The sequence below is a fragment of the Leguminivora glycinivorella genome, chromosome 15 (assembly GCF_023078275.1).
Source record: "Leguminivora glycinivorella isolate SPB_JAAS2020 chromosome 15, LegGlyc_1.1, whole genome shotgun sequence".
NCBI lineage: Eukaryota > Metazoa > Arthropoda > Insecta > Lepidoptera > Tortricidae > Leguminivora > Leguminivora glycinivorella.
Genome location: NC_062985.1, coordinates 8,661,979 through 8,675,847, shown reverse-complemented (window position 1 = coordinate 8,675,847; position 13,869 = coordinate 8,661,979). Strand labels below are relative to the sequence as shown.

General features: G+C 45.9%; 1 protein-coding gene, 5 non-coding genes and 1 pseudogene across 8 annotated transcripts in view; all 7 read right to left on the bottom strand.

Moving 5' to 3' along the window:
- The window catches only part of LOC125234146, a 78,415-nt gene that overhangs the window by 24,885 nt on the left and 39,661 nt on the right, over nt 1-13,869 (bottom strand). For all 3 annotated transcript variants that reach the window (XM_048140345.1, XM_048140346.1, XM_048140347.1), the window contains exons 9-10: nt 13,681-13,825; nt 12,688-12,915 (exon numbers count right to left, since the gene is read on the bottom strand). In XM_048140345.1, the coding sequence (XP_047996302.1) occupies nt 12,688-12,915; nt 13,681-13,825 (373 nt within the window). The remainder of the gene's footprint in view (nt 1-12,687; nt 12,916-13,680; nt 13,826-13,869) is intronic.
- On the bottom strand, nt 1,048-1,166 carry LOC125234289. Its single transcript, XR_007177968.1, has one exon. It is a non-coding gene; the product is annotated as a 5S ribosomal RNA (ribosomal RNA).
- LOC125234288 lies at nt 1,739-1,857 on the bottom strand. The gene has a single exon (XR_007177967.1). It is a non-coding gene; the product is annotated as a 5S ribosomal RNA (ribosomal RNA).
- LOC125234305 lies at nt 2,103-2,264 on the bottom strand. Its single transcript, XR_007177983.1, has one exon. It is a non-coding gene; the product is annotated as a U1 spliceosomal RNA (small nuclear RNA).
- Nucleotides 10,677-10,833, bottom strand: LOC125234309. The gene has a single exon (XR_007177986.1). It is a non-coding gene; the product is annotated as a U1 spliceosomal RNA (small nuclear RNA).
- Nucleotides 11,536-11,650, bottom strand: LOC125234302 (annotated as a pseudogene).
- LOC125234294 lies at nt 11,964-12,082 on the bottom strand. Its single transcript, XR_007177973.1, has one exon. It is a non-coding gene; the product is annotated as a 5S ribosomal RNA (ribosomal RNA).

The window sequence follows — 13,869 nt, the reverse complement described above, 5'->3', positions numbered from 1 at the left end:
GTTAGGCCACAGTGCGCGGGCTGCGGCTGACAATATCAACACTGCATTGGGCGCTGGAAGTACAAGCCATGCCACGGTGTCCAGATGGTTTGACCGTTTTAAATCAGGAGACAGGAGCCTTGAAAGTCAGTCACGCTCAGGGCGACCACCTGCATTCAATGATGACGATTTACGCCGCGAACTACAGTCGAATCCTGATGCTACTACTTACTCGTGAATTAGCGGAAGCACTTAACTGCAGTCACCACGCTGTGGAATACCATCTGCATGAGCTTGGGTATCGAAAAGTTTTGGCTCGATGGGTACCGCACATCCTTACCGACGCCAGTCGTGCGGTCCGTGTCGCCATCTGTCAATCACTTTTGCTGCGACCCCGACGTAAAGAGTTTTTGACTGATCTGGTTACGGGAGATGAATCATGGATTTATTATGAGAACGATACACGTCGTGCTTTTTGGCTGTCTCGAGAAGAAACGCCACCAACTCAACCGAAGCTGAGTCAAAAGAACCGCTTAAAAGTTTTGCTTTGCTGTTTCTGGGACTCGCAAAGCATGCTGTTTCATGAACTATTACACAATGAAACTGTAAACGCTAACAAATATACAACACAGCTCACCGAACTTTCTTCTGCTATCAAGAAAAAACGACGAAGACGAGCCACTGTAATTTTACTACATGATGACGCTCGACCTCATGTCGCATCTACCGTTCGCCAACAGCTGCAGAACTTGGGCTGGGAGACGATACCCCACCCACCTTATTCTCCAGACCTCGCACCATCAGACTTTCATTTGTTTAGAGCCCTGAAACGACATTTGCGGGGTAAACAATTCAATGATTTCCATGATGTACAGGTGGAGTTGAACAACTTTTTCGAGGCACAGCCATCAGAGTTCTGGGCGAAAGGCATCCAAACTTTGCCGGATCGTTGGCAAGAAGTCATAAATGCTAATGGTGATTACATCATCGACTAAGCTTTTTGTAATAATAAAAAATATAAAACGTAAACCAAGTGTCTCATTACTTTTGTGCCAACCCAATAAAAAAAGCCAACGACACGAGGTGTTCCCAGGCGGTCACCCATCCAAGTACTGACCTCGCCCGACGTTGCTTAACTTCGGTGATCGGACGAGAACCGGTGTATTCAACGTGGTATGGACGTTGGCGCCTTTATAACTGAATATTTACATCCAGATCGGAAAAATTATGTAATACATTACATAGTATGTACTATCGTTTTTTTTTGATCATCAGTTGGCGCCACTCTTGAATAAGAGGTATAGCTGTCAAAGGCGACTTATAAGATCGGAGCCGAAACAAAGTTTTGAATCTCATTAATTAATTATAAATAATATCTGGTCAGTACTTGGATGGGTGACCGCCTGGGAACACCTCGTGTCGTTGGCTTCTTGTTTTATTTTTGTAGAAATTGATAGTTTGTTACAAATCTAGACAATGAAGGTGGAAATATAAATACACGGAAAACCTGTAAGGTGTCCCCAAATAATTATAAATAAGTTAAATAACTATCATCTTTTTGCGCCTCTTTGGACTTCGTGTTAAATAAGCATTAGTATTAGTAGTTATTAGTAGTATGTTGTTACAATAATCAATAATTATTTACTTCGATTGATGCTTATTCTGCCAAATGTAGACAATTACAATGAAGGTGGAAATATAAATACACGGAAAACATTTTTTTTAACATACTATCAATTTTTACAAAAATAAAGCAAAAAGCCAACGACACGAGGTGTTCCCAGGCGGTCACCCATCCAAGTACTGACCTCGCCCGACGTTGCTTAACTTCGGTGATCGGACGAGAACCGGTGTATTCAACGTGGTATGGACGTTGGCGACAAAACTACCAAATATTAATATCTAGATCTAAAATATTTTTCTAGTATATTATTCTACTTTGATGAACGTAGATAGTTAGATACAGCTACAAGACAGCCAAAACCTTAAATAAATACGTTGTTAAATCAAATATGCTGTGGTACTATCCCTAATAGTAGTATGCCGGCGAATGCCGGGACAACACAAGGAGGAAGATGAACTGTGAATTTGTTACGTTACATTTCATTTTAATCTTATTAAGGGGGGGACAGCGCGTACGCAGTCCCCACTACCAAAAATTACGCATCCGAGTTATCCACATTAGGGATAATCGCAAGGGTCAACCCAACCGCAGTGCAATGGAAGAGTCTCGCCCTGGGGGAACCGCCTTCCTGATCACGGTGTCCCCTATGCCAGGTAAGTATGAGTTCACAACAGTACGGCGCGAGCGTCACTAAACCGAGAAAAATCTTAACACCGCGAAGTAGAATACGCTCTGGATGTGACAGCGACATCTATCGGTGATTTCAGAAGCTAAATATACAGGTCATGCAATTTAGAGAAGCTTGCCTTATAGTATTTTTAGCTTAGGAGCGTTTATTGAACTTTCTACCCAAATTGTCCAATTGCTTCCCTAATTTTAATTCAATCAATTTTGTTCATATTATAGTGATGCAAATCATGCAACGAGTTGCACTAAGGTATTTACTCAGTACATTTACGAAAACGAATGGCATTTCTTTCGATCTAAGTTTCGGAATTTTACGATTAAGAATAGTGGATATAAGTATTAAATGTGAGACTAATTTTAATTGTTTTGTCTTAGTGGACTGATTTATTTTTTGTAACGGCCTTGTGAGTGGCAGATGATTTCAGAGTTTGATGAAGTATTTAAACATTTAACTTTATTGCCAATATTGTATATTACCAATGTATTGAAATAGTATTTTATGCAACAGGCGTTTAAAGGAGGTCAAAAAAGACGAGTGGCGTGGGTAACAATTTGAGGCGAAGCCGAAAATTGTTATTAAGACGCCACGAGTGTTTTTTGACTCAGTTAAACACCGTTGCATACAATACTTTTTCTACGACCATGCACTTAGTTTTTAATAGTTTTCTTGAATAACTTTCGTGAAATTCACACTGTTTCTTGTATTTTGACGCAAAGGTTTGCACTGTCAGCTCAGCTGCCCAAAGCCTTCCCGCACACTCGCGCAGTATCGCTATAACAATGCGTTGCCATGGTTGCAGAGCCAAACAATGCGTTTTTAGTTTTTTCGATACTGCGCGCATGCGCGGAAAGCCGGCGAACGCTGGCTTTGGGGAATAGACTTTTATGTAGGGTTTTAAAGATCTATGCACGACCCTGTAAATAACGAATAACAGTTCGGGAGTAGAAAAATGAATTAATAATCTACCAATGAAATAATGGATACTTTTATTTACTGTTGTACCCATTTAAGAAACAGTTAAAAGCACGCACTTTTTCAATACTAGGTACACTATACCATTTTTTTCCTTGTATGTATGTATGTATAAGCTTTATTGTACATAAAGGAAACAAAAGAGACACAGTTACAGAGTCAGTAATATACAATGTAGGCGGACTTAACACTGTGTTGTTAACACTGTTTGAATATAGGGGTTGTAACACATTATTAATATTTTTTTTTAAATTAAAAAATAAGCGCGTTACAAAACACGGAGAAACTAAAAAGCCAAAAATAATAAACCTTTCAATTCAGATTTCTTATCGTATTGCAATAAGCTAAACATCCAAATTATAAACAAATCATTATTTTTGTAGTCGGTACCAGACCTGTTCGTCGCCTTGCTATTGCCTGTTTGCCCCACCCAACCATACACAGGCTGGTACCGACTCCAAAAATAATTGATTTGTTTATAATTTGGATGTTTAGCTTATTGCAATACGATAAGAAATCTGAATTGAAAGGTTTATTATTTTTGGCTTTTTAGTTTCTCCGTGTTTTGTAACGCGCTTATTTTTGAAGGCGGTTTTATTTTTTGTTAAAAAGTTTATTTATTTGTTGATTTTTAGTGGTTCCTAGTGATATTATATGTATCAGTCCGAATACATGTACAGTAGTGAAAGAATTATCCTTTAACTCCTAACCATTGAGGAGTTGACCTTCCATCATCAGCTCAGTTGATTTTTAGTGGTTCCTAGTGATATTATATGTATCAGTCCGAATACATGTACAGTAGTGAAAGAATTATCCTTTAACTCCTAACCATTGAGGAGTTGACCTTCCATCATCAGCTCAGCCACATAAAATTATTACCATCAGACGTAAATACTGGTGTACCTTTGAAAAATAGACTAAAAACATTACATGTGCCTATAACATTTAAAGAGTTCCCTCGATTTCTCCAGGATCCCATCATCAGACCCTGACTTGGTGCCAATGGGACCATCTCGGGGTTATACCGGTTCGATCAAAAAAAAAATTTTGAAAATCGGTCTACGTTTCTCGGAGATATCGAGTAACATACATACAAAAAAAAAAAAAAAAAAAAAAAAAAACATTCAGTCGAATTGAGAACCTCCTCCTTTTTTGAAGTCGGTTAAAAAAGTGTGCGTAACTAAATTGACTAAATTAATCGTAGATTTAACATTTTATTTAATTGGAACACATCGAAAGGTAGACAAGCTGCTAAAATTGGGTAAAAACCAGCCACTCAGACAGCAAGTGGGCGTCGTCTCAATACCCCTCATCGGGGGGGTCAGCTCACGTATTTGGGGATGCTGCTCGGGGCATCGGCCCCTTTCAGCGGGTTCTTCCGCCAGCCATGCCATGAACATGGCTGGGTCCTTGGGGGGAGCGGTTGCTCCGGTGGGGTCTTGTCCGGTGTTCTTCTCACACCGGCGAGCTCGAGCCAGCTGGGTGAGACCCCGTTGGGGGGAGGCCCGGCTAGCGAACATCAGCCGGTGTCAGGGTGGTGTCATGTCCGAGGTGGTCAGTCCGGTGTGACAGGGGCCGCGGGCGCGAGCTCGCGCGGCAGGCCCCTGTGGTCGGGCGGGCGTGCGTGGTAGGGCGCTATGTCACGTAAGTGACCAAAGCGCGACTGGTCCGCACGCTCGAACATCCGACCCGTCAGGCGAGCTACGAAGTCTCGTAGCGGCTCCACTTTCAGGTCCCGGGCTATCACGTCGTTCCGCACATAGCGGGGGGCTCCAACGACGGCGCGTAAGGATAGCGACTGCTGGGAATCGAGTCGCTTCCTGTTGCACTCTCCCACCAGCGCATACCACGCGGGGGCTGCATAGGTTAGGCGTGACCGGACGTATGTCTTGTACACGCCCAACTTTACGCGGAGGGGTAGCCGGGACTGTAGTACCGGGCCAAGGAGGGTGCGAGCGGCACGCGTCTGGGCAATCACGTTGCGCACGTGGGGGGCCATGGTGAGGCGGCGGTCGATGGTCACCCCTAGGTATTTAACCGTGGGGGTCCACTCGACGGCCTGCCCCAGGAGCGTGAGACGCGGCGGCATCAGCACCTTCCGGGAAATGGCGATCGCCTGGGTCTTCGCAACGTTGACTGATAGCCTCCACTGCTTCAGCCAAGGGGGGAGGGCCTCTAGCGCACACTGGGCCTTGTGCGCTGCGTGTGACAGGCGGATGGACGACGTGATGAAGGCGGCGTCGTCGGCGTATAGCGCGAGCGTAACGCCCTCGCTCGCCGGGATGTCGTCGGTATAACGCCCGTAGCACACGGGCGAGAGGCAACTCCCTTGGGGCACGCCGGCGAGAATAGGCCGGTCGGTTGACACGGCGTCTTCTACCGCCACGTGGAAGCGGCGGTTCTCCAGGAAGGTGGCCACGATCTTGACTATTCGACGAGGAGTAGTAGACGTGGACAGCTTGTAGAGGAGGCCGGGGTGCCATACGCGATCGAACGCCTTCTCCATGTCCAGGAAGACTGCGACCGTGTGCTCCTTCTTGTTAAAGGCGGCTGCAGCTTGGTGCAGCACGCGGGCAAGCTGGAGCGTCGTCGAGTGTTCTGGACGGAAGCCGAACTGTTCGTCGCGTGGCTGGATGTGTGGCGTCAGGTGAGGCAGAAGCAGCTTCTCGAAGACTTTCGAGACGGTGGGCAGCAGGGTTATGGGTCTATAGCTCTCGGGACGAAGGATATTCTTCCCTGGCTTGGGGATCATGATGACGCGACCCTGCTTCCAGGGGCGCGGGAAATGGCCAGTTCGCAAGACTCCGTTGAAGAGCCGCGCCAACGCCGCGATGGCTCGCGGGGGCAAGTGGCGCAGCGCCTCGTTCGGGATGCGGTCGGGGCCAGGTGCCTTCTTCAGCGGGGTGCGTCGTATCATCCTCTGGACTTGGCCCGGGGAGAGGACGATAGGGTCTTCATCGGGAGCTATAGACGTGGCGAAGTAGTCCGCCAGGTGCTGCTCAACAGCTGCTTCATGCTCAGTGTCCTCGGACGGATTCGGCCTGAACTGCGTCTCCAGGTGGTCAGCGAAAATCTCCGCGCGGTCTTCTGCTCTGTAACGTGGGGTACCGTCACTAGCAAGAAGAGGGCGGATGGGCGCTGGTCTTCCTGACAGCTTGCGGCACAAGCGGTGGATGTCGCTCCAGTTCTCACCAGCTGACTCGACGTACTCAAGCCAAGAGCTCTCAGCGTGGGCCGCGAGGCTCTGCGAGATCTTCTCGGCGAGTGAGTTCAGCTGGGACTTCATGGTGGGACATCGTGTGCGCTGGTATTGTCGACGCAGTTTCCTCTTCCTCTCGATGAGAGACAGGATGGATGCGGGGATCTTCTGCTGGTGGCGCGCCTGACGGGCGCCGGGCTCGACGGTGGAGTCGGTCAGGGCGGCAGTGATACAGGAGGCGAACTCCTCTGCGAGGCGGTCAACTTCCTCCGGGGTAGACACGGGGAAGGACGGAGTGTGTTCGCTCATGTAGGTCGCATATCGATCCCAATCCTGTCGTCGGCGAGGTGGAGGCGGCACCGTCCGAGTGGGTGTCAAGTCCAGTGTTGCCAAGACGGGCTGGTGGTCGGAGCGGAGGTGGTCATCCAAGACTTCCAGGACGTCCTGCGCGGGCCATGAGGGCAGGCCGCGTACTACCATAAGGTCGATGACGTCCGGGGTGTAGGCTGCTTGGTACGGGTAGTGCGTCGGGACCTCTGGTCCTAGCACCTCGTATCCTTGGGCCTCTGCGTCGGAGTGGAGTCGTTGTCCATCAGGGCAGTCTCTCATGGAGTTCCATGCAGTGTGTTTGCAGTTAAAGTCGCCGGCCACAATCGTGGGCAGCGGCGAGTCCAGCAGATCGTGGACGTCAGCTACTGCAAGTCGACAGGTGGGCGGCTTGTAAAACGCAAACACACGCAGAGGGTGGCGGTCGACGCAGATTTCCACGCCGAGGGCATACGATGAACGGAGAGTCGTTGGTAGTCGCAGCGGTTGATGGATGACCTGGCGCTTGACGAGGACAACCAGTCCCCTGTAGGGTTGTCCTAGTGCGTTCAGCTCCTCCTTCCTGTAAGCAACGTAGCCTGATATGTTAAGGCGGTCCCCCGTCTTAAGATGGGTCTCCGAGATCAGGGCTACGTCTACCTTCTTCTCGGCAAGAAGTTGTCGCAGCAGGGTGATCTTGGCTCGGGTGAGCCCGTCGGCATTCCAGTGTAGGATCCTCAGTTGACTAGTGAATTGTATAGAGATCCGCTAGCCTTCTGAGGATGATCGGGACAGGGCTCTGTCCCGACTGGACGGCGACGAGGAGCTCCTGCAGGATCTCCACGAGCATAGTGATAGCCTCGGTCCGGCTATCTGTGGTTCCCGCTCCGGACTTCGCCTTCTTCCCCTGGGGTGGGGCGGCGACCGTAGGGGGCGGGCCAGTTGGGGGCTGCGGCTGTGGCGCTGCGGTGGTCGAAGCGGTCGAGGGCTGCTCAGGCTGCTGCTGCGACGCGGGGGTAGGGTTGGGGCCCGTCTTGGCCTTCTTCTTCCCCCGGACGCGCTTGCGTCTTCGGGCTGGCGGACGCTTCCCGTCATTGGCGGCTGCCATGAGGGACTGTGGCGCGTTGTCCGTGTCCACCGTGGGCTGCGTTGAGGCTGGTAGGGGGGCGCCAGTGCGCGCCGCCACTCGAGAAGAAGATTTTGCTAACAAAAAATTCAGTTTTGGTTAAGCTTGTATCGCCGATCGCAGAGTATATCTACCGTGCCCCCGCCAAGTCGAGCTATTTTTCTTTCCACAGCTACTCTTATACAATTAGTTGATGTTGTTTTATCGTTTCGACATTTTCCATGGCCACCTCCTACCTTCATAATTAGATCAGCTTCATATCAATCAATTATAGCATTGACATCAGATTTATTGTGTAGGTATTCCAAATTGTAGTTTAATTTGAAATCGTGAAGTATATGTATTCAAAACTGTTAACAGCCTAGGCAATGAATAGCGCTCCGTAGTTAACGACACGAAAATGGAGAGAGAGAGAGAGAGAGAGAGAGAGAGAGAGAGAGAGAGAGAGAGAGAGAGAGAGAGAGAGAGAGAGAGAGAGAGAGAGAGAGAGAGATCACTACGCTCAGTAGCGTTAACGACTGGCATGTGTTGGACTGGGAAGTGTAATACAATAATCATTTAATTTGTCGATGATCGGATTTGTGTAGAGTCGATTGCATCAAATCGTCTGTCACTGATTGAGCGCTAGCAAAATGTTATTGTATTTTATGGGAACTTTCATAGATCACTGCCGTCTGACGTTAATGTGTCTGTCACATGTGGTCGATGTTATTGGCCCTATGAACACTACTTATTCTAATAATAAGCTGAATGGGAAGTGGCGTCCCTTGGGTCCCATGCCCCCGAGAGTCGGTCAGGCCCCTCCCTCCGGCTTGCCTTCACTGGCCGGCCGGAGTGAACACTGAGCAGGGGCCGCAGGATTCTCACCTCTGGCTTGCCTTAACCGGCCGTCCAAAGTGGGGTGCCAGAGCTATATGCTTGCAGGGTGGAAGTGAAATATGCATAAGACGCGAGTTGGCACAGTGGCTGTTTCGTACAGACTGGGTAGAAAGCGGCGCACACCTCTCCACACCCTGAGCCGCTCACGCTATGTTGTCCCCTTGTCGCTCCGTGCGAGCGGCCGTTTTCGGGGACCCATATAGTGAGTTGGCGAGTCACCGCCTGCCTATTTTTTCGTGTTTTTAAAACATATGATCAAGGCAGGTGCCATAGACCTTTCCATAGACCGGTCACTAGCACACTAACATTTCAACTCAATAGCCCAGTATAATTTGTTTCTTTTCATTGCAATAGTTTTACACTAACCGGGGCTTGTCCTTGGGTGCATTCTATAGTGCGGACAGGGACAATCGCCGGCTAGTGTCACATTACTTTAAATTAAACTGTCTTAAAGGGCCTCTGCGCTGTTGGCTTCGGCCCCACGCACGCCTCCCAAAAGTCCGGGACCCCATGGTCCCGAGAACTAGAAAAGACAAATAATAATAATAAGCCCCCAGGGCAGCTTGTGGCGAGCTGAATGGGAAGTGGCGTCCCTTGGGTCCCATGCCCCCGAGAGTCGGTCAGGCCCCTCCCTCCGGCTTGCCTTCACTGGCCGGCTGGAGTGAACACTGAGCAGGGGCCGCAGGACTCTCACCTCTGGCTTGCCTTAACCGGCCGTCCAGAGTGGGGTGCCAGAGCTATATGCTTGCAGGGTGGAAGTGAAATATGCATAAGACGCGAGTTGGCACAGTGGCTGTTTCGTACAGACTGGGTAGAAAGCGGCGCACACCTCTCCGCACCCTGAGCCGCTCACGAAATGTTGTCCCCTTGTCGCTCCGTGCGAGCGGCCGTTTTCGGGGACCCATATAGTGAGTTGGCGAGTCACCGCCTGCCTATTTTGTCATGTTTTATAACATATGAGCAAGGCAGGTGCCATAGTATTTCCGATAGTACGGTTACCAATCCACCAGCAACTCAACCTAATAGCCCGGATTCTTTTTGTACCATTTTCTTACAATAGTTTTACATTAACCGGGGCTTGTCCTTGGGTGCATTACTATAGTGCAGACAGGGATAATCGCCGGTTAGTGTCACATTACTTTTTAAATTAAACTGTCTTAAAGGGCCTCTGCGCTGTTGGCTTCGGCCCCACGCACGCCTCCCAAAAGTCCGGGACCCCATGGTCCCGAGAACTGGAAAGGACATACAAATAATAATAATAAAGCCATTTATTTCCAATAGAATATAAATTTATACATGCATGATTTTATACAAAATTGAATATTAATTACTAATCACATTTTGAATAAATATCTTAAACTAACATACTTATCTATTATTATCTACAAATTATCATCTATATAATTCAAAAAATAGATACAAGTTGTCAAATAATTACACAATGTCATTGTTATTATATTCAAATTATTAATTATTTTGTTATTAAAATTTTGTTATTATTAAATTCTATTGGCTGTCCATTTGTGGACATAGGCCTCCTCCATACTATGCCATGTTTGTCGGTCGGCGGCGGCACGGGTCCACGCGACGCCGGCCACGGCCTGAATGTCGTCTCTCCAGCGGCGTTTCGGGCGGCCGGGCGGGCGGCGTTTGTCTCTGGGGTACCAGTGTAACATCGCTTCGCTCCATCGTCCGTCTTTAGTCCTAGCTGTATGCCCAGCCCATCGCCATTTTAATTCACACGCCTTTCGCGCTGCGTCCATTACTTTGGTTTTTTGCCTTATTTCACTATTTCTGACTCTATCGCTCAACTTTATTCCTAGCATAATCCTTTCGGCCTTTCTTTGGAAAACTTACTTATTCTAATTAACAATAAATAAAACTAATAATATCCTTTGATATGGGGGGACAGCGCGTACGCAGTCCCCACTACCAAAAATTACGCATCCGAGTTATCCACATTAGGGATAATCGTAAGGATCAACCCAACCGCAGTGGTGGAGTCTCGCCCTGGGGGAACCGCCTTCTTGATCATGGTGTCCCCTATGTTAGGTAAGTATGAAATGAATTAACAACGGTACGACGCGAGGGTCACTAAATCGAAAAAAATCTAAACAGCGCTATGTATCAAGGAACTCGGTAGCTGACAATAGTAACAATACATGTCTTGCCAATAGGAGAAGTTTGCGTTACTGTCTTTTTAATTTAGGACTCGTTTATTCGACCTTTTAAACTCTTCCCTAATTTAATCTAAAACTACAACCACTGATGCACAGAATACGAAATCGAAATAGTTATTTGTTGTTGTTTATGTACTTACTAAGTAAATAAAAATCTTAGCCAAAGCGTAGAAAGAGCCAAATGCGAGACGATCATGGGTTTCGTAGCTGTATAAGTTTTTTTATACTTAAGTATAAAAAAAATCTGACACTACCTTACTTCTAAAGTCAGAAGTGCGTGTCAGATATTTATGCAGCTTTTTTGTATGAGATGCTATTGCCGGATTTTCCGGTGACTGTAAAATGGCTGTGAGTCTGTGACATCCGGAGTCACACGCTGAAAGAAGATCGAAATACAAGGACGCGATTTTTTATTTATTTCTACAAAAAAAACAGACAGACGGACAGAGTCGCACCATAAGGGTTCCTTTTAAATAAATAAATATTGGGGACACCTTACACAGATCAACTTAGCCCCAAACTAAGCAAAGCTTAGCTTAAGTTCCTTTTGTGCCTTTTGGTACGGAACCCTAAAAAGCAAAAAGCCAACGGCACGAGTCCCAGGCGGTCACCCATCCAAGTACTGACCGCGCCCGACGTTGCTTAACTTCGGTGATCGGACGAGAACCGGTGTTTTCAACGTGGTATGGACGTTGGCGAAAGCTGATTCGAATTTACTTGTCAAAATGCAACTTTTGTTTGTCTCTGTTGTTATTTATATGTATTTCAGTACATACGCTATCCAGCTGGGGTCAGTGAAATGTAATGAGGCCGTCGGTTTCGATTTTAAAGAAAGACTAACGGACGCCAGGCGCTTCTTTTATCCGAAACACGGGCACATTCCATGAAATTAGTATTCATATAACGTATCTAGGTACTATCAAATTTTAGTAACCAGTGCAGACGTACTGGGAAAACAAACTAATCCTTTATATTTACCACGTTACCCGATTTCTATAAAAAAAGCAAAAAGCCAACGACACGAGGTGTTCCCAGGCGGTCACCCATCCAAGTACTGACCTCGCCCGACGTTGCTTAACTTCGGTGATCGGACGAGAACCGGTGTGTTCAACGTGGTATGGACGTTGGCGACTAAATACGTGAATACAAACTTTATTAATTAAAAACACAACTCTACTAGCCGCCATACTAACCTAGCGACTGAAATCATATTGCTATCTCTTTCATGCTAATGGAGATCCAGTAAGATAGAGAGGGATAGTACTATAACATCAGTCGTTACTTGGTATTGCAGCAAAAATATAGTTGATGACAAAGAATATGAGACTGATTATAAAAGACGAGGTCTCGTAGCCAACATGCCGACGGTCTAAGCTTCGTGGCGAATTAAACCAAAGAGTACCTACTATGGAAGTGTCATAGAGACGAATCGTTTCGTTGCCGTAGGGCAAGAGTTCGTTACATAGATCGGCAATTTTAGATAAAATACTTTAGGTACTGGGTTGTTTGTTATCAAGTAATATCATTTATTTAGGTATAGTATTTAGAAATTAACTTTTCATATAAGTAGAAAATAAGCTTCCCTTGTCAGCTATGATCTGTATGTGGAAAAGTATGTCGCTCTCGAATAGGTCCGTTTACTTAGTCACTACAAGCGATGTTTCTCGGACGTTGCACCATAAATCGTCAGAAATAGATAGACGCTAATACCATTATAAAAAAACATTAACTTACCGATTATTCTCTGGCAAAGACATAGAACGTCCTGTTTTCCTATTAGCTTCGAAGATCCACTTCTCATGTATGGCGACCAACGGTTTAACATTGACGTTGGCAAGTATATCCTCTTCGATTTTGTACCTTCCTTTGATGGTTGCTTCGGAGTTTTGCGTTTTGTACGACCAAGAATTGGTATGGTCTCTATTTGTGTCTGGAGTTATGGGTGATTCTGGGAGGTCAACTCTGCAAAAAAATATTCAGAATAAATAAATCCAAACATCCTTGTTCATTGCCAAATAAGAATCGAACGGGTATGTAGATAGGATGCAAGTCCTAGTCAAATCAACTTTTTTTTAAGAACTGTCAAAACGAATTTGAACGACTTGCTAATATGGAATTTATATAAAATCGAATTGAGTGACGTCACGGTCAACTCAGTTACTTTATATATTTCTACTTGACTTATTAAATAGAGATTGGATTAAAAAATAACTTCTGTCCATGTTTTTCCTATAATTATCTGATGCTTTATTTCGTGCATGGTATAAAATATTTTATTTTAACTACAGTCAAGTTACCTATTATAGGTATTTGATGCTGACTAACGAAGGAATGGAGGAAAACATCGAAATAAAAGGTAATCATTTTTAATGGGTAACCGATTTGTAATAGGAACTTGTATAAAGTTGATGTAACATTAGACACGGGCCACGGCAAAATTGTAGTATTTGAAAACATCCAACGTACTTGATCAAGGATTGAGATTTAGACTAATGTTTATTTTGACTTTTAACTAACACGATTTTAACACATATTAGTAAATTAACACGGGACTTAATCGCGTAACATAAAAGTTTATATAAACCGAACGGAACCGAAACGCAAGTGTTACGCGTTTAAGTCCCATTTCAATTTAATAATTATGTGTAATTGTCTGCTCAGTTTTTCCATTTAAAATACAAAGTGGGTACTATAGCAAATGACTCAAAACAGCAAAATAATGTATACCTCTTAAGTCCCATATAACTGTCAGTATCAGCTTCAGGAGACTGCTCCTTGGAACCGTTCTCCGAGGAACGATTAGTTGGGGTCACATTGATATTCTCAGCTGAATGGTTATTGGCTACTTCTGATAGATCTTTGGTATCATTAGCTAAAATAAAAGAAAAAATTAAAGTGACAATCAAAAGATCCCAG